Source organism: Phoca vitulina, unplaced genomic scaffold, assembly GCF_004348235.1.
Source record: "Phoca vitulina isolate PV1807 unplaced genomic scaffold, GSC_HSeal_1.0 scaffold54, whole genome shotgun sequence".
Classification (NCBI taxonomy): Eukaryota; Metazoa; Chordata; class Mammalia; order Carnivora; family Phocidae; genus Phoca; species Phoca vitulina.
In genome coordinates, this window is record NW_022589757.1 from 7,336,564 (window position 1) to 7,355,900 (window position 19,337).

Consider the following 19,337-nt stretch of genomic DNA (forward strand, 5'->3'; position numbering starts at 1 on the left):
CAGGGTCCTGGGATCGAGCCCCACATCGGGCTCCCTGCTCAGCGGGAAGCCTGCTTCTCCCTCTCCCACTCCCCCTGCTTGTGTTCCTTCTCTTGCTGTGTTTCTATCAAATAAATAAAAAATCTTAAAAAAAAAAAAAAAGTGATTCACTAGGGTGCCTGGGTGGCTCAGTCAGTTGGGCGTCTTTTCTGCTTTCAGCTCAGGTCATGATCCCAGCGTCCTGGGATCAAGTCCCACGTCAGGCTCCCTACTCAGCAGGGGGTCTTCTTCTCTTTCTCCCTCTGCCTGCCACTCCTCCTGCTTGTGCACTTGCTCGCACTCTCTCTCAAATAAATAAATAAAACCTTTAAAAATAAAATGTGATTCACTAGCTAGGAGAATTTATTTGAAAATTGCTAGTGCTCACATGACATAGTCTATTGAAAAACACCTGGAATGTGGTTGAAGGATGACAACCAGAAAAAACACCTGGGAGTGGTTTCTGGAGCCATCTCCTAACCCAGGTTCACTTTACTGCTGAGGATGACTGGGACTTTCTTTGTATACATAGGGGATTTTAGGAGAGTGACACTGAATGGTCTGTCCGAAAGTGGCAGTGGAGAGCGGGAAAAAAGCCTATTTTAAATAAGTCTTTGACCTCAAGATAAGGGGTCTTATGGAAATGGACAGTTTCAGAACTTCGACAGGGAAGTAGTGCCCATAGATAAAATCAGGGTAGATAAGGTGAGAAATTAGGCAAGAAAAGATTGAAAGTACATTGAAATTTCTTAGTACAAGAGAAATGAGAAAAGACGTTTGCCTTTCTAGGTAGAACGAGAGGCAGTTCTTACAGGTGTCAAAGTGGAAGAGTGTGAATCTGCCCAGCACAGGACCCAGCACAGCATCAGGGGCTCAGAGATACAGGGTGATCAGGTAGATTTAGAACTGAAACAATAATGCAGCCGTGACTAATGATACCCACACAGGTGTAGTTGTACTTAGGGACAACAGCAATCAGGAGGGAATTTTATCTATTTTTGAGAAGGGAGAAGGAGGAGTAAGTGGTCCCTTTTTGATTAGCAGTGAGAAAGATATGTTTATGGGATTCACTTTGTGCAGCAGTCCGGGGGCAGGAAGAGTGGAGTCAGTACTGAAACAGATGATGTCTGATGTCCTCCCAGCTCCATGATGTGTGAAAGAAACACTTCCTTAGAGTGAAAATGAGAAGAGAGTTGAATTCTAGATGTTCTTAGTATAGACCAAAATGTTCGAAAATAGATTTTAGGAGGACAAAACTGAATTTTTTAAGAGAGAGTCTTCTTCAGCTTAGTGATAGATTTTATCACTGAAAAAGTGATCTCTTACGTAAGGTCTTTGTTCCAGTGTGTTTATGGGTTTGAAATGTTTATTTTGATCGGTCTAGTTCTTCTGTAATGTACCAAGTCTTTTATACCTCACAGAAGTATTATACTGAAAATTTATAGATGCTTTTTGTCTTTTTGAGTTCTCTGTCCTGAGAAAATACCACTTAGGTTCTACTTTATATGTATATATGGTTGGTGATAGCCTAGAACATAGTGAGTTTCAGTAAATTAAGTTCCAGCTGGTGTAGGCAGCCTGTGTTTGTGATATGTGGCGTTGACTGAGAACTGACAGGAGGGCCGGTACCATACTGCCTTCTGTAAATAGCGTCAGAACTATGGCTCCCGGGGACAGCTGAATTCTGCTTTATGGCAGGTGCTCTGTCCTCTGACTGCCTTATGAGTCGTTTCTACTTTGGGCAAAGACACTACATTCTTTTTGTCACGCTTCCCTTCGTGACTCAACAGGCCTAACCTCTAGACCTGTGCTGGCCACCATGTGGCAGGCACTAGCCACCTGTGCTTTTTAAGCACGTATAACGGGGCTAGTTCAAAGTGAGATGTGCTGTAAGTGTAAACTATACACCATTTTCAAAGACCTAGTATGAAAAAAAATACTTTTTTGAGACTGATTGCATGTTAAAATGATAATATTGTGGAAATAATTTAACCTATTTCTTTTTTTTTCAGTAGGACCACTAGAAAATTTTAAATCACGTATTTATTATGTTTCTGTTGGACAACATTGATCTCGAACATTAAATAATGCAATGAATGTGTTTTAGTTTTCAGCAATGATATTTATGTCAATTAGTTGTTTGTAAACAAACGTTTGTTGTTCTCCTTACAACAAAGAGAAGTTTAGCATCTTGTTTTTTTTTTTTTAAGGTCTCTCAAATAATTTCCTAGAGCTTCAATTTTCATGCTTTTATGAGATTCATAATATCCTTGTCTGTTATTGTTTCCATGAATAAGAAAATGTTTACAATAGGCTTTTTGAGAGCTGATTTTCATTACTGAATGGCTACTTAAATTTTTCAATGCAAAGAAGGCATCTAGACATAGGCCCGTAGTTATTTTTGTACTATTTCTCTAGATGTTATTATTGACATGTTAACTTTAGAGAAATATGTAACTTTTAGTTTTTCTTACCTTCGTTGTTTGTTTTGATTTTTCTATAGAGACTACTAAAATTTCTGATTGAAAATGCTTTTCAGAAGCAAGGATTGTTTTGCCTTATGTTTCTTCCCCAGACCAGTTGTATTCCATAGTTACAGCTTCTGTGATTCTTTCTTTTATTTTTTGAGTAGGAAACTGGAAATAGAAATCTGTGTTCTCTGTTTCTTCCCTGGCTGCTTTATTGCACTTGCCTCTTAAAGCAGGTTCATGGTTTGGGTTCTAAAATGTTCATTTCCATAGGATTGCTAAACTAGGTTAATAGAAGGACACATGTAGGGGTTATTGGATGGTAGATGACTTCGTCACCATTGAGTCGAGAGTGTGGCTGAACAAAGCCACGGTTCCGGTAGAGAGACCCCCCCACCCCACCCCCCACCGAAGGTCACGTTCTCCTCTGGTTCTCCCCTCAGGCACCACAGACAGCACGTCCAGCAACACTGCCACGGTCATTTCCACAGCGCCGCCAGCTTCCTCAGCCGTCACCTCCCCCTCGCTGAGTCCCTCCCCGTCTGCCTCAGCCTCCACCTCCGAGGCATCTGGTGCCAGTGAGACCAGCACAACACAGACCACCTCCACTTTGTCCTCTCCTCTTGGGACCAGCCAGGTGATGGTGACAGCGTCAGGCTTGCAGACAGCAGCGGCCGCCGCCCTCCAAGGGGCTGCACAGCTGCCAGCGAACGCCGGTCTCGCTGCCATGGCCGCCGCCGCGGGACTCAGCCCGGGCCTGATGGCGCCCTCGCAGTTCGCAGCTGGGTAAGGAGCCTCTCGCCCTGGTCACCTGAGCAACAGCTAGGAGCCCTCCCTGGAGCTACTCGTCGGGGACACTTGACCACCCTCTTAAGTGCCCCCTCCCCCCGAAAAAAATCTCTTTAAAGCCGTCATCCGTTTGGCACAGGTGGCTCTGTGGTAGCGCCGGGGCCTTGGTCACAGCTGGACTTAAGTCTCTCACTGCTATTTCCAGATGAAGACGCAGAGCTGATCTGCCTGAGTTGTGGGGCCAGGAAGACAGCCCAGAATTCTCCATTTAAACTCTCTCAGCTGTCTGCTCTCTAATTCTCAGACACAGACAAGAGATAGAGTAGTTAGATCCCCAGTTTTATATTATCAAACATATCAGGATTACTTTGTAAATACATTCCCTTCTCTGGCATTCTTTTGTTTTGTTTTGGAAAAAAGAGAATGACGTAATTCAAAGAAGAGTCAACATGACTGTGCAGGTTTTAGGTTCTGTGTGGATCATACCCTTATTTTGCTTTTCACAAGTAAGCATCAAAGAAAGCAGTAAGAAACCTTATTCTCATAAGGAGAATAACAAATAGTTCCTTATACTGCCCCAGCCGTATTTTCCTTTTTCTTGTCCTTTTGGGTATATTGTCAAACTCACAGATGTGCCTACCTTGTAATAAAGTGACTGCTCTTTTGGACTTGCAGAGGTGCCTTACTCAGTCTCAATCCAGGGACCCTGGGCGGTGCCCTCAGCCCAGCTCTCATGAGCAACAGTACACTGGCAACTATTCAAGGTCAGTAGAACTTTTCCCCTTACTTAGCTCTTTTTTTTTTTTCTTTTTAATGAGGGAAGTTTGCTTTGCTAGAGGTGAAGATGATGGGAAGAGAGAGTTGAGTTGATAATGCTGACTAACTTGAGGACCAAGAAAATGTCCTTGTAAAAAAGCTTTCTACAGCAGTATAGGTGTTCGTTTGTAAGAACAGGAAATATGCTTAGTTTGTAGTATGGTAAAAAAAACCAGGACTCTATGCTGATACTTACCTTCTGTGAATAGACATGGAGGCAGAATTTCCCCCTGATAAATTTACCTAAGTAGACATCCAAGACCCATCTCCAGGTAAACTTGACCAAGAAAAATTTGCCAGTCCCTATCCCCACCCCTAAGAGAGACATGTATGAGAAGGTCCCGTAGTGAGTTAACCTTGAAGCACATTAGGCAGACTTCAGGAGTACTTTTCATTGTTAGGTTCTGCCCTTTGTGTATCCCCCATCAGTACAGAACATACATTCTCTTGGATTGTCTCTTTTCCAAGCCCAGATGGGTCTTTAGCATGCTATCCAGTCTAAATCCACTCATTCCATGTAGGGAAGGGTTTGCCTTGTTTGGCTCCTGAGCTTTGTGTCTAAAGATGCTATGTTATGTGATTCAGGAAGACAATTTGAGACATCACTATATTAATCAGAGAATTTTTTTTCTTAAAATTTAAATGGTTTGTACTTACATGAGAGTTCCTAGAGCCAAAAATAAGCTGTTAGCCAACCTCAATTAAGATGAATGTTTCATGAATGATAATCTCTACAGTATACTATAGAGAATATGAGTTACAAATCTAAGACATGACTTAGATTACTCTTTCTAGGGTTCCTGGACCCAATTCCAACATGTCCTCCCCACCCCAACACCAAGCAATTCTTGCATACCAGCAGGGTGTCTGAGAGTTCAAATTAATTCTGATCCTGTCTACCTAGAGATAGCATCAGATCCCACAGGTTAAGAGTTCAGTCCTATAAGACTGCTCCTGTTTCCCCTTCAGACACCGGTTGTAAGCCCAGACTATTATTACCTGTGACCTGACCAGTTACAGATTGAAGGTTCCAGCAACCTCTTCCTTAGATTGATTCTGTTACTTTGCTAGAGTGGCTTACAGAACTCAGGGAAACACTTGCTTATGTTCACCAGTTTATTAAAGGATATGATGAAGGATACACATCAACAGCCAGATGAAAAGATACATAGGATGAGGTCCCAAACAAAGCGATTTCTGTCCTTGTGGAGTTTGGGGCCTGGCTCAGTGGCAGGTAGAAGTATTCCGGTTCCCCAAGATTGGAAGCTCTCCACAAATGACCCAAAAGCTGTCCTCTTGGGTTTTTACAGAGGCTTCGTGATATAGTCGTGATTGACTAAGTCATTGGCCCTTGCCTGATTCAAACTCCATCCCCTCTCCCATCCCATGAGGTTGGGGGTGGGACTGAAAGTTCCAACCCTCTGATCACGTGGTTCGTCCTAGGGGTAACCAGTCCCTGCCCTTTGGGGGAGGGGTCCAAAAGTCACCTTCCCTGATATTAAGACACCCATTTCACCATTTTGGCTCTGAAGCGTTTTCAGGAACTGTGGATGTAGACCAGATCTATCTGATAAATATTAATTTGGTCACTCAGATGACTGAATGACCAAATCCATATTTCTTATAAATCATTATATGACAGTTACCTTACTAAGCTATTAGCCAACCTCAGTTAAGATGAGTGTTTCATGAATGATAATCTCTACAGTATACTATAGAGAATATGAGTTATAAATCTAATTCATGGTTAGGGCTGTAAACCTTTTGTGATGCAAGGATTTCTTTTTGGCGTAAGACTTGTGATAAATCACTTTTTCTCTTGTGTGAGGGTGTACCTCTGGGCTGTAGTGATCCTGCAGAGGCAGATGCCTTCCCAGGGCACAGCTGACCTTAGAACGAGTACTGTCTGGGAAGCCCTATGACTGTTCTATGACAGGAAGCCTAGAATCTCAGAAAACGTCAAGCTGCACCAAGTCTCGCTGATCTGTGCTCTTGTATGACCAGGTCCGAAGTCAGAGACCTTCCCTTCAGTCCCCCTCGCTTTCTTTATATATTATGTAAGAAATTAACCAAATTTTTAATGCCATTAGAAAACCCCTCAAATCTACATGTGAAAATGTGGTTATATGGGTGGGAGGAGCTTGGAGGGGTTGTCAGAGAACAGAAGATACTCAGTCAAAGTTCACCGATAGCTTCTGTGGAGCGGCGACAGACAGCGTCACGGAGAGACTCTCACTCGGAGAGCAAGTCCCAACCTTAGCAAGCTGCTCTGGGCCTCCTGCTGTCTTCCTCCTCCCCTCCCCTCCTCCTCCTCCCCCTCCCCCTCCTCCCCTTCCTCCCCCTCCTCCCCTCCCTCCCCCCTCCCCCCTCCTCCCCTCCCCCCTCCTCCCCTCTCCCTCCTCTCTCCTCCCCCTACTTCTCTGTACAAGTCGTAGGAATCAAATGTGATGCCTCAGCAAGTGACACAGTAACCACACCTTACATTTTATTTGGTAATTTATAATGATTTTAGAACTGAAGCCATTTTCAAAGCTGGTTTTCATCCTGTACATCCTTTTTTTTTTTTTAAGATTTTATTTATTTATTTGACAGAGAGAGACACAGTGAGAGAGGGAACACAAGCAGGGAGAGTGGGAGAGGGAGAAGCAGGCTTCCCGCTGAGCAGGGAGCCCGATGTGGGGCTTGATCCCAGGACCCTAGGATCATGACCTAAGCCGAAGGCAGACGCCCAACGACTGAGCCACTCAGGCGCCCCGTACATCCTACTTTTAAAAAGTGCTCAAATTTATGAATAATGCCAGTTAGTTGGCAAAAAGCTAACTATATTTTAGTGCCCCAGTCACTGTACCTAGTTTGCCTTTTGAATGAACATGTAAAATCAGCAATCTTCATTAAAAACAAACTGATCGGACTTAGTAAATACTCCTGGGAGGATGAAGTCCTCTGGGAAGTTGAGGCCCCAGGACGCAGCGTGACCCCCCCCACCTGTACTGCTTGTGCTCGTTAACTTCGTTAGAATACAGCTGTTCAGGCTCTTCCAAAATTATCAATACACTTCAGTTGGTGACAGGCGAGCGCTGGGATTAAGATAAGTCAGTTAAGGGCTGTACTTTTTCCACTTGGGTTGTAGGAAAACTCAGTACATTTGATGTGCTACTTGGCTTCTCTAGGATGGTTTTAACATTCTCCTTTCTGCCTGTTTGTGGGGCGTTTTGTCTGTAGCTCTTGCCTCTGGTGGCTCTCTTCCAATAACGTCACTGGATGCAACTGGGAACCTGGTCTTTGCCAATGCAGGAGGAGCCCCCAACATCGTGACTGCCCCCCTGTTCCTGAACCCTCAGAACCTCTCTCTGCTCACCAGCAACCCAGTGAGCTTGGTCTCTGCCGCTGCGGCCTCCGCAGGGAACTCTGGACCTGTAGCCAGCCTTCACGCCACCTCCACCTCCGCTGAGTCCATCCAGAACTCTCTCTTCACAGTGGCCTCTGCCAGTGGGGCCGCCTCCACCACCACCACCGCCTCCAAGGCACAGTGAGCTGGGCTGCACGGGGCTGCCACTGGCCTTTTCCACTCGCGGCACGATCGGGCTGCCAGCCAGGCTGAGACTGAAAAATGTGATTGGCTTCCTCTTGCCATGTTTCAGCAGCAAGGGAAAGAAGGGAGAGAAGGAAAAGAACGCATACCAGGAAAAAAAAAAGGATGGAGACAGGACAACATTTGCCTAATTTTGTAATAAAACACTGTCTTTTCAGGATTGCTTCATGGATTGGAGAACTTTCTAACCAAAAATTAAAAAAAAAAAAAAGCAGAAACAAAAAGTCAAAAACAAACAAAAAAAGAAGTGAAAGGACTACTTATCATTTCCAGCAGTCATGATGACAAGTTAAGGTGGGTTACCAATTCCAATATAGGAAGGGGATTTCTTGTTTGTCTAAATTTCTTTTTTCTTAAAAAAAAAAATCATTTTTATGGGTCTGTTGTACAGGCCATTAAGTCATAACAAGGTGTTTATAATCGTATCAATTGTGTTGGGGGTTCCTTTCTTAACTGGTACAATTTAGGCAGGCCTGTATTACTGTATCTCTATTATTATTGTTGTTGTTGTTATTGTTTTTTATATATATATATAGTTTGGACATGTTTATCTCTTGCTCCTGGATCCTATTTCAGTGAGCTCCCACACTGTGGGGAGGGAGGGTTTGGGGGTAAAGGGAGACTTACGTTCTTAACTGCGGGGAATGTTCTTGCTGGTTTCCTTATCCTTGATGACTCTTACAGAGGTGCTAGAAAATTATTTTCTTTTGCCACTTATGCAAGAGGCTTGGTGCAGAAGCTGAAGGCAGTGTGTGCAAACACTCCCACCCCACACACGCCCCCTCCCCCCATCAGGTGGTGCCTTTGGAGCACTTTTGTGTAGGAAGGAATTCCTGCTGAACTGTAGCTCTCACTCACCCCAGATCATTGAATGACCCTGAGGCCCAGACCCTGCGGTGCCCTGGTGCTGCCTCTGCAACTTCCCATGGGGACGGCCGTGCGCGCGGCAGGGCAGGATCTGGGCCCGAAGAGCAAAGACTACTGCAGACACCTGACTTGGTGGTTCTCCTGATTTCTTATCTCCTGAAAAATGCTCCTACTGTTGGTGTGTTTGTTTGTTTGTTTCCATTTTGTGGAAGTTTTTCATCCAAACTTCCTTTCATTTACTTGGCAAAGAGCGAATTGACTTACGGAAATTGGGAAACTCCGCCCTTCTTTTGTTTTCTGAAGGAACTCCACTAGACTATTGCCATCAATTCTGTATTCCCAAAGAGGTGTGATGAGAAGAGTCTGAGGCTACCACCTTTTCCTCTGGCCGCAGGCTTCCTTTTCACTGGACGGCGCGTAAACTCCTCTAACCCTGAGACGCTCCTTGCTTCCCTGACTGGAGAATGCACTTACTAGCTGGGCATGGGGTCTTGAGAACCTTTGAAGGACTTTGAGCAGGAACTTTGCACACACCTCAAGTGTCTCCTTGGTTTGTTAGTGATGCTCCAGCTAGGTAGGTCACAATGGCAATACCCGTCTCGCTATACAATGTAGAAAGTGATTAGCTTCTGGAATTGTTTTCAGGGTGTTTCTAGACTATGTAAATGAGCCCATGGAAAGGAAGAGTTTATGGAAGTAGATGAAGAGGAATGAGGCTAACTTCGAAATTCAGTTCCCCTTTCTGTCAGCATAGTATGATTACAATATCTATACCAGAACATTTCCCAGAAGACTGGATCTCTGCAGTGTGGCTCATCTGAGTTCCCCTTCGTCTTGGAGGTCAAGGTTCCCATTTGGTGTCTGTGGGTGCTTGCTTATGTCTCTGGAGGCCCAAGACTGCACTTGCCCCCCCCCCCTTTCGAGCTGGGGTCTGAGAGAGGGTGTACAAGTCATTTTCATTCTGATTGCTCTGCTTGTGTCCCGGAAGGGAGCTGGGAATCTGTATTTGTCTCTTCACAGTGTTGGGAAAGGCAGTGATACAGACACGGTGTGTATGTTTCTTTGTGATCATCTAAGTGGGAGACAGGCACCTTCATATTAAAAGGCCAGAAACATTTTTAGTCCCTTTGTTAGTTTTTCTTTTGTTGCTTCTGTCTTCCTGTTTTATTTCACGTTGTATTTAATTATCAACCTAAATTTCCTCTTCTCACCATTCACCTTCCCTAAAATCCCTCCAAAATCAGTGAACTGCAAGCAGGGAAACTAACAAATGTCCATCCACCTTTTTTATGTGTGGTGTGTTTTTGTTGTTGTTGTTGTTGTTGTTGTTGTTGTTGTTTTAACTAAGCTTGAACCAAAGTCAATTTTTAGCAAGCTGCTGTACTAATGGACTAGTTTATAACGTGCATTTCAGACACATTGAGGAGATAGATGCTACTGACAATTTCTTTTTTTCATTTGTCTTTATTAATTTTATATAAAAGTTGCTGCTTGTTTTAATCGTTTATGTTGGTAAATTGTAATATCCTCTGGGCGGACATTACCTTGATTTTAACTAGTTTATGTAGTTGGGTGTGTAAATAGAATGGTAGTGTCAGTTACAAGTTTCTCTCCTCTCCATATGGCTATTTCTCTAATGTAGTTATGTTTAATCTTTTATCCTGACTTGACATCTCTAACTTTGGTCTGTGCAAATGGTTTTAGGGCCATCAGTAATACTCTGGCTGCCCATTGGAATGAGTCCCTCCCCTGGGAGTGGTAAGTTAGGAGGAAGGATTCAGGGAGGGAAATGCTGAGACCCACCATCCTGGATTAGAGGTTATAGCATTAATTTCCCAAAGTTGCTACCAAAGGAAGTGTGGAGTCCTCAGGGACTCAAACCCAGTGGATCAAAAGGAAGGGCAAGGAAAGGCTGTGCTTGTTTGTTTGTTTTCCTGTGTGGTTCAAAAGATGCTCCCTCTCCCAAATCAGATTCACCAACAGAATTCAATATTTTAAAAGATGTTAAGCTTTAAATGTCAGTACGATGGTCTTCTATTCCCTGCCCTGTCTGTATTCTCTAGTCAATCTGGGATAAGGGGATTCTGCCTTTTTGTGTGTGTGGATCACTTTATGAGGATAAACCTTAAACCAGCATAAAAATATGTGTTTAAAAGAAATAAATCCTTAGACAAAGGTAACTTTTAAAAATTTTTCTCATTTTTTTCTTATTTAAAGACAAACTGTAAAATGAAAGGTACATTTGTACATGTACATATGAAACACTAAAAGACTTTGTTGATGGGTGTTTAGTTTAAAATCACCTCCCCATCACCACCCCTAGATATTCTGCTGATCCTACTGCTTCATGACCCAACCTTTAGTCCTTTTTTACTTTATATTTTTTTATCATCTCAAGAAATGCTTTTTGAATTGAGTGAGTCTCCTAAGCTGAGGTCAGACTTAACTTTTAACCCCCTTATATGGGAGAGTCTAGAAATTAAGGGGGCCATTTGATCAAAAAGAGGTGTTTGGTAGAGTTTTCTGCGTTTCTAAGCGGATGGGCCAGATAGGTCATCATAACTCATTGTACATTCTTCTTTCCCCCCCTAATGATTATGCAAATTTTATTTCATCCCTGAATTTGGTGAATACATACTAAACCAAAGACTAATTCTGAATGCATTTATAGTGATACTATATTTGCCCATGGTAATGGGCCCTCCCTCGGGAGTGGTGAATGTAATTGAATTCTGCTTATCACAAGCAGCGCATTTTGGTCATGAACTTTATTTATACCCTGTATGAATCTGAAGGACAGAGCAGAAAGACCTAGAAAAGGGCTTCTCATAGGAACAGTATTATTGTTCCTAATTTAAGAAATAAGTTGAGTGCTATATTTAAGTGTTTCTGAAATTATATAGGCAGCTTTTTAGAATTAAAAAAAATGTTCATCTCCATTACCTGACACAGTACACACTTCCTTTTATTTATTTGATAAAGACCAATACCATCCCAATTTACTCAGCTTATTACTCAAGAAATGGAACCAAAGGAATCCAACTTTCATTTTGTGTAGGACCATACCTATCTGTACTTCATGGTGGCATTATTAGAAATTAACAATCCTTTTTTTTGTTTTAAAGGGAAAATAAGGTTATAATTAAAAGATTTTTAGTGAGATTATCATGCCATTTCGTTCTATATAATTCATTCATTGTTGGGGGAAAAAAGCACAATTATACCTCTTTTTTATATTATTTTGTCCTCTCTCATGTAAATGGGAAGGTGGGGGAAACCTAGTCTAGATTATCCAGAAGCACAGACATTGCTTGGCGCAGTATTTAAGGTCAGCCCAATCTTTAACGTTAAATTTTCTATTTAAATTGCTGGGGGAAAAAAATAAATAAATAAATTGCTGGGAAAGCTGGGTACATTTGCAGATACAGGAAATCTTTGCAGATTTTTAAAGTTCTAACCCCTGAGAGTAAACATTGCAATTAGTGTATAACAAACACTTGGCTTACAGAAGAAACTCTTTGTAGTTCACAGTCTAAAGTTGTTCCCGTCCCTTGTCATCCTCACAAAACTTTCTTCGCCAAGAAAAAAAATAAAACCCGTTGAGAGAGGAAGAAAAGGGAGGAGGGCTGGTGGGGAGAAGTCCCCAGCACCAGGGCTGGCGGCAACCTTGACGGTGAGGCGCACCCCTCGGCCTCCTGCTGGCAGTACACTGGGGGCTCAGACCCCTTAGGGGCAGCCCCCAGGTCAGTACACAGCTTGGTAACCTCAGTTAAAGAAGAGCCGCAACAATTCAGTATGAGATTTTGGCCAAATACTTTCTCATTAAATGAGCATTTAAATCGATGAATTTAAAGTTTATTTATTCCTCAAACCATGATTATTGATAGAGCTGAAAATGTTAAAGAGACCACCAGTGCTAACGGAGAAAATGACTAAAGTCCTGAAATTTAAAGTGATTCCAGCGGACAAGAATTGATGGATGACTTTGATCATAACCATTGTGAGTGCATGTGTGTGTGTGTGAGAGAGAGAGAGAAAAGCCTGTCATGTGTGACATTGTTCACGTAGTCATAGCCCTGGCCATTTTGAAGTCATTTTCCATCTTAAAACATATTTGACGACGACACTATAAAATGGTAAATCTTTCTTAGCATTTACCTTCATTTTTGAGAAGGAAAAAGAATCTTTTGCCATTCTTTAAGAAAAATAACTTAAGATCCGCTATTATGCAGTTTTGCATAATGGTGGACACAGTACAAATGTGAGCTTGGACAGGAATAGGATAACTAGACTGCTTTTATCATTAAGAGCTGATACTAATCCTGTTCTGCCTCATTCTTTTCTTAATCCAAAGAGATTAAATGGGACACCCCTGAGACTTCCAGGAAGATCTTTGAAAGGATTTCATTAGGAGGGCAGGGAAATACGTTTTTTCTCAGATTTGTCCAGTTTACACCCAGATTTCCATATGGTTTTTGAGCTGTTGCTTTCTTCTGATCGTCCTTATCCATGAAGCACTTAGTTCCTTGTTTTGGCTTTTCTATTCTTGGCCTTTTCTAAAAGCAGTAACTTGGGTGAATCTTACTTTGATTCTGTGACCTGGAGCTCCTTTCCCTCTTCCTTCTCTTCCTTTTCCTTTTGAATGGTGATACCTTAATCTGTGAGGGTAATGCTGGTGGGTAACAGCTAGCTTCTGGCACCTTCATAAAATACCTCAGTATAGCTTAGCATTGTTGCAGACCTGGTTTTAATCTAAAAACCAAATAAATAAAAAGAAGAAAACTTTATAAATAGTGGAAATAATCCTAGCTGTAGCATTTAGTTGAACTGATGTTTATTATGATTGATAAACATGATCGATGCTGTATGTATTTGGGATCCTGTTTATAGGTTACAATTTATAGGGTTAGGGAGGGTTGGGGTGGGGAGAGGAGAAGTTGATTATGTTAGAAGGAAAACGTTGCTCATGTGTGTTTGTTTTTCCTTATATCTGTCTTGCCAAAGGAAACTTAATTATCCCTGGGATGGGTTTGGGATTCATTGGCCTCTCTGTGGTTAGACCTGCATTGTAGTGTGTGGTGGTGGCTTGCAGGTCGCACATGGGTTGTCCTGGAGGTTCAGGGTCCCCTAAGACATTTACATCCCTTCCTATGGTCGCCCTTGCCCCCAGACCCTGCCATCCTCTCCTAAGGATTCATTACCTCTCTATGTAGCAAGAGCTTAGGCAAAGGACGAATGTGTGGATATCTGGGTGTGTGGTTGAGAGATAGAGGCAGAAGTGGACATGCGCCATTTAATTTGGAGAGGAAAGATGAGTTCGTGATGCATCTTAGTCGAGGGAAATTAAAGCAAAACAGGTTCTTTTTGTCACCCTCTGTCATGTTATTGAATGTTGTGCTAGTAGCCCAACATTTTAAAACCCTACTTCCTTTTTTCATACCAAGGCTAATTCTGTGTAGACCAAAAAATGCAAACAGAAATAAAACCAAACCAAGCAGTTGAAAGCCAACCTGCTTGCCTCACACGTGTGCTAAGGTGTGACCTTTAGGGATTGGTAGGTTGCTGAGATTGAGGAGAGTGTTGTTCTTGGTGGGAATGTTGAATGAGAAATGATGCCGGCGTAGGAGAAATTGAAGAGCCCTTTCTGCCCAGACAGACAGACAGTCTTGGCTCCCCACGTTCAGATATAGACTATATCTCCAAAAAGGTTATTTTTAAATAAACCATCCATCTCACAGAACTTCAGTGGGATTTGGTTTGGATACCAAAGACACTGCTATGTCACTGTTTATTCTTAGGTTTTCAAAATAGGCAGAGAGAATAGGAGTTAAAGGCTGAAATTTGGAAAAAGCTGTACCTATGTCTCTTTTCTTTTTCCTCTCCTCTCCTTTCTCTCCTCCCTTACCCCCTTTTTGAAGGAAGTCTTGTTGGTTATCCTGGCTTTGGAAAAGAGATTGATTTAGTTTCACTCTGCTGGCTCTGTAAAGATGGATAGAGTTGCTCAGTGCAGCCGTGATGTTCTTAGAATTGCTGGCAAACTGGGGGGAGGGCAAAAGATGGGGGGTAGAATTTTTTTCTTCATTTCCCTTTATCTAACACTTATAAATAGAACCAGTACAGTCTGTTTGAGTTCAGATGATACCTAGACGTGCTATCTCTGTTCTGTCACTTGTAAGGGATAAGCATTTTCAAGAGCAGGATTACATGGAAAACCAAAAGACTTTCCTTTACTCTCCCAGGGAGCTGTATCTTTCCAAAATGGTTTTATACATGAGTTCTAGGGAGTTCAGAAGTTTGTTGTCTTGGTGTACTATTGGTGGGACACAGAAAGATGGGTCATTTATTGCTGTCTTGATACTCTGTCAAGAAATGATCAGGTTGCAGAACTTCATGAAAGCTTTACTAATAATCTAATTGTTCTGACGTTATGTAAAAGTGGTATTAATCTTGTGTGACTTTCAAAGCGCTAGATAGGTTTGTAAGTAGGTGATAGGGATAGTGAGGATAAGAGCACTCGACACAGACGTTACGGAAAACAAGGTGTGCGTGAGGGAACACCACCCGGAGCGTGGAAGTGAGCCTCCCCAGGCTGGGGAGGGAAGGTGTCCCTGCATCTGCCCGCTCTGCACAGGGCTTTGTCACCTGGCACCACCTTCTGGTTCAAACCCAGGACACTGTCAGCAAGTTCAGACCCCAGAAGTAATTTACTGTAAAAAAACATTGAGGTCTGCTGCAAAGTTCTCCCGTGTTTTCTCAGTTGACCGGTTCATCCTTGTTTTGAGTCAGCCACAACCTTAGAAAGCAGCTCTTCGGGCTTCTTTCCTGACCTGGCAGCAGCGCTGAGCTCCAGCGTTAGACCCCGAGGGCCGCAGGCAGGCAGCCCGAGAGAGTGCTGTGCGAAAGCGGCACATCGCCACGCTTGTTTTCACACTGGAATCTCCTTCGAGTGACACAGTGAGAAAGGACAGAGCCCAGTAGGGGAAGGGCGCTTCCACCGAGCCCTCCCAGGCTCTTGGAGGCTGACAGGTAGGCGGTTCTGTCAGGAAAGGCCGTGCGGCAGGTGCGCGGGGTGCCGCGTCCCTGGTTCGGGCCTGCCCAGGTCTGCAGGAGGAGGCCCGGACTTCCCTAAGAGTTGAGTGGACTGATCCCAGCCTGGGTGTATTGGAAACCGCCAGCGTGGGGGGCGGGGGGCCGGGGGCGGCGGAAGGAGCAGAAGGCTCGGTGGTCATACTACAGGTTGGTTCTCTGCAGCGTCCGTGGCGGGCTGCCCCTGAGGCAAAGGCAGAGGCACGACGGACTTCTTCCAGCTCCTCGCCTCTGCCTGCGGGAGCGCATGTGCAGTACTCGGTCCCCGGGAGGGGGTCTCCCTCTCCCAGGGAACAGAGGTCGCCTCCCGCACCGGCCCGTAGTTCCGGGCCCTTGCTCCCTGGTAGTGGCTGAGGCTAGGTGAGCAGGTGTGGCGCTGCGGCCCACCTCAAGTCCAGCAGCTGTCGTATACCTCATTTCAAACTCATGATTGAGTAACTTGCTTTAACTTTGCTAAACCCTACAGAGTTGCCAGGTCTGCCCTCCCTCCTCTAAGTAATGTTGAACTCTGGCCTATAGCATCACGGGACCTGTAGCCTAGGGTGGGACCTCCTCAAGCCTCTGAATGTCGCTGCTGAAAAGCTACTGCAAACCGAGGGCAAATTGCAATCTTCTATTTCTTTTCGTTGCAAGGGGTCTTCACAGGTCTCTTAACATCGGCTCTCCCCGCCACCCTGCCTTCAGGGGCTGGCCCTCTCTCCACGCCCCCACCCCGCCCCACAGGTCAGATTTCCCTGGTGGGGTGGAGGCCGTCCCCTTCCTCTCCGAGGCCTCAGGGTTCTGCTTATTTTCAGGACTTTGGGTGGAAGGGAAAAGACACCAAAGGCTCCTTTAAGCTGACTGCTGCATACACATTTCACTTTTTTTCCTTTGACATGACCAAAAAAAATCCAAATATTTAAGTTTTTATTATTAATATTATTATTTGACAATCTTGTATCCAGTGGGCTCTCTAGAAGCTGCATCCCCAGCCCTTTCACCTTTTCTTTGAATGTAGTTCCCAACCTTCGATTCCCACCGCCAATGTTGAAAGAAAGCTTTGCCAGGTCTTAATACTGCTGCTATAAGCCAGGGGAGGGTGGTTTCTTTGTTTTGTTTTGTTTTGTTTTTTAAATTTCCAGCCAAAACCAAAGATTCCTTGATGATTGTATAAACTCAAAACAAACAAAAAAACCAAAGAAAAGGGAAGTCTTCAGCATCAATCCAGTCTGTGGCGTCCTGGCATTTAGAGGAGTGAGGCTAGGGGTGGGGGTGGGGGCCTCTGACCCATGGTAAGGGCAGGGGGCTCTTTTTTCCGTGTTTTGGGGTTCGCAGAGGTGTATCCTCAGTAGCTTTGGCTCTGGCCAACTTGTGAATGTGCCGTGGAACAAACTGGCATTTCAGATTTTCCAAAGCAGTAGACAAAACGCCGTCACCGTGCTGATCTACCAGACAGCAAACCACGGTCACCGCGGGGGCTTAGCACAGGGACTGGGGGGCTGGGGGCTGGGGGCTGCCGCTGGACCGCTGGACCCACAGAGTGGGGGGAAGTTGAAGACACTGGTGCAGGCCTGGCTGCTCTGCTGGGTGCTTGGACCTCTGGGGTCATGACAGTGAGTACACGCCAAGGTGCCCTTCTGAGCCTTTTCTCTTTTCCTTGACTGGAATTGCTTGGAAGTGGCTGTCCTGTTTGTGAGAAAACATGCAGAGGGGTTACCATGCTTTCCATTTCTCCTTGCTGTAGTTCGTTTCCTTTGGCAGCACCACTGTGCAACTATGCATTGTGTCTCACCACCTTTGTGCTAGGTAGATGCCTGTGACTTTTTAACTTGGGGGTGGGGGCGGGGGGGTGCAAATGAAGGAACTTTTTACATGGATCTTTTTAATCTCAGTTGATTGGGGGAGGGGGGTATTTGGTTCTAGGGTCATACAAGCTCTATCCCAAAGCAAAATCCAAATGTTAATAATATTAGCCTGATGCAGATACCAAAGATGATTTCTTTCCTGCAGAACCTTAGACTTGTGTATTAAGTACGATTACCCAGCACTTGCATTAGTCTAACCTCAGTAATTCCAAAGCTTAGATGTATATTTTGGTATATTTCTGGGATATTAAAAAAAAAAATGTCGTTTAACTTCTTGTTTGTTTCAGTGTAATGCTCTTAAAGTCATAGCATGAAAATAACTGAACTGTCCTATTCTTAGTAGTTTGAAATAATAGTATTTTTGTATGTTTTGGGTGTGTCTATGTATGTATTAACATAACAGTTTTCACTGCCTAGGTGTTCATAATAAAAAAGAAAATGAAAAAGTTCTGAGTGTACATAATATTCAGTAATAAACTTCCACCAGGTTCAATTTGGATTGCATATTTGCGGATTACTGTTCCCAACGAGGATTTTGTTTTGTTTTAAAGAGACAGTGATCTTGTTTTCCTAAAGACTTCTCTCTCTCTCTCTCTCTATGTCTGTCTTTAAATATCTTAACTCTCCCTCCCCCTCTTTTTCTTTTCTTCCTTTTTTTTTTTTTTTTTTTTTTTAAATATTGATTCAGGGGTGTTTTTCCACTGTTGTCAAGGGAGAGTCATAAGGGGTATTGGCCCCTTGGCCTCCCGAAACTTTTTGTTTTATGTACTTAAGTTTAAAATGTGAGTTTGAGTTCTCTTTTGTGGAAACTTAAGATGTGGTGTAAATGATTCTTTCCAAAATCGTCCAGCAGCTTTAACGAGGCAGTGACAGTTTCTGAGTAGTTGGTTGGGCGTCCTTTTACGTTTCTCCTTAGATCCCCGTGCAGTCTGGGTGGCTGCTGCATAGCCTGCCCCAGAGTGCCTGCTTAGCCATTTCCCCTCTGATAGGGGCGTTTTGTAAGAATCTGCTGATAACTTGGAGTTCGGGGGACCTTGTTATCTGGGCCCCTGGGAAACACACGTTTTCTTGATTTCAAAAACCCAAAACACAAGCAACTTTACATTTTGGGGAATTAGCTGATGTGCCTCCCAGAGGCCTGAGGGAGGCGGTGGGGAATATGAGCGGTGCTGTCTCTTTAAAAGTGCCCTTTATATGATTCCCCCTCCTGGGGCCTCCTGCAGGGGCTGTAGGCTTGGGAGAGATTGCGTAGGTGACAGTGAATCGGAATGAAATGGTAGATTTTGTGTAGATGCATTTGTCTGCTGTAATTTTTATATATATATTAAACTTACTGTAACTGTACAGTTCGTTTCTGTTGTAAAACATCATTAAACCATTTTCCAAGTGTTTTCACATTGTTGGAGTTTCCTTGAAATTGTTGTGTTGGTGTTCTGGATGCTTCCCGCACAGAGGGTCACGGAAGCCTTCCAGTTTGTCTTTTCCGGCAGGAGCTCCCAGGAGCCCCAGGCCCCCTGAGCATCTCGGTTCCTAGCCCACGCCCACCCTGGGTCCTACTGTGCGTTTCCTCCTGTGCCCCTGGGGGGCGCTGTGACCAGCACACCTCTCCCTCCCCAGCCCTCAGGGTTTAGGGGGGGCCCTGATTCAAGTAGCAGTAGTCTCCTTCACACCCCCTGGGCTTTGTGTGACCAAACACACGGGCCCTTGACTAGTCCTGCAAGAAAACTCCAGAGCTCCCATTTCACTTGTTGACGGCAGACCTGGCATTGAACTTGACTTTTCCGCATTTACTGTTTACACTCTTGTGCCCCTCCAGCCTTCCCTGCCACATCCTGAACACCCACTCTCTGGGGTTCT

The 19,337-nt window shown here is 44.0% G+C and overlaps 1 protein-coding gene across 4 annotated transcripts in view; it reads left to right on the forward strand.

The window, feature by feature from the left end:
* POU2F1 (POU class 2 homeobox 1) overlaps positions 1 to 16,525 on the forward strand; it is a 178,157-nt gene extending 161,632 nt beyond the window's left edge. For all 4 annotated transcript variants that reach the window (XM_032389450.1, XM_032389452.1, XM_032389453.1 and 1 more), the window contains 3 exons: positions 2,930 to 3,272; positions 3,951 to 4,039; positions 7,314 to 16,525. In XM_032389450.1, the coding sequence (XP_032245341.1) occupies positions 2,930 to 3,272; positions 3,951 to 4,039; positions 7,314 to 7,624 (743 nt within the window). In that variant the 3' untranslated portion in view covers positions 7,625 to 16,525. The remainder of the gene's footprint in view (positions 1 to 2,929; positions 3,273 to 3,950; positions 4,040 to 7,313) is intronic.
* The last annotated feature ends 2,812 nt before the right edge of the window (positions 16,526 to 19,337 follow it).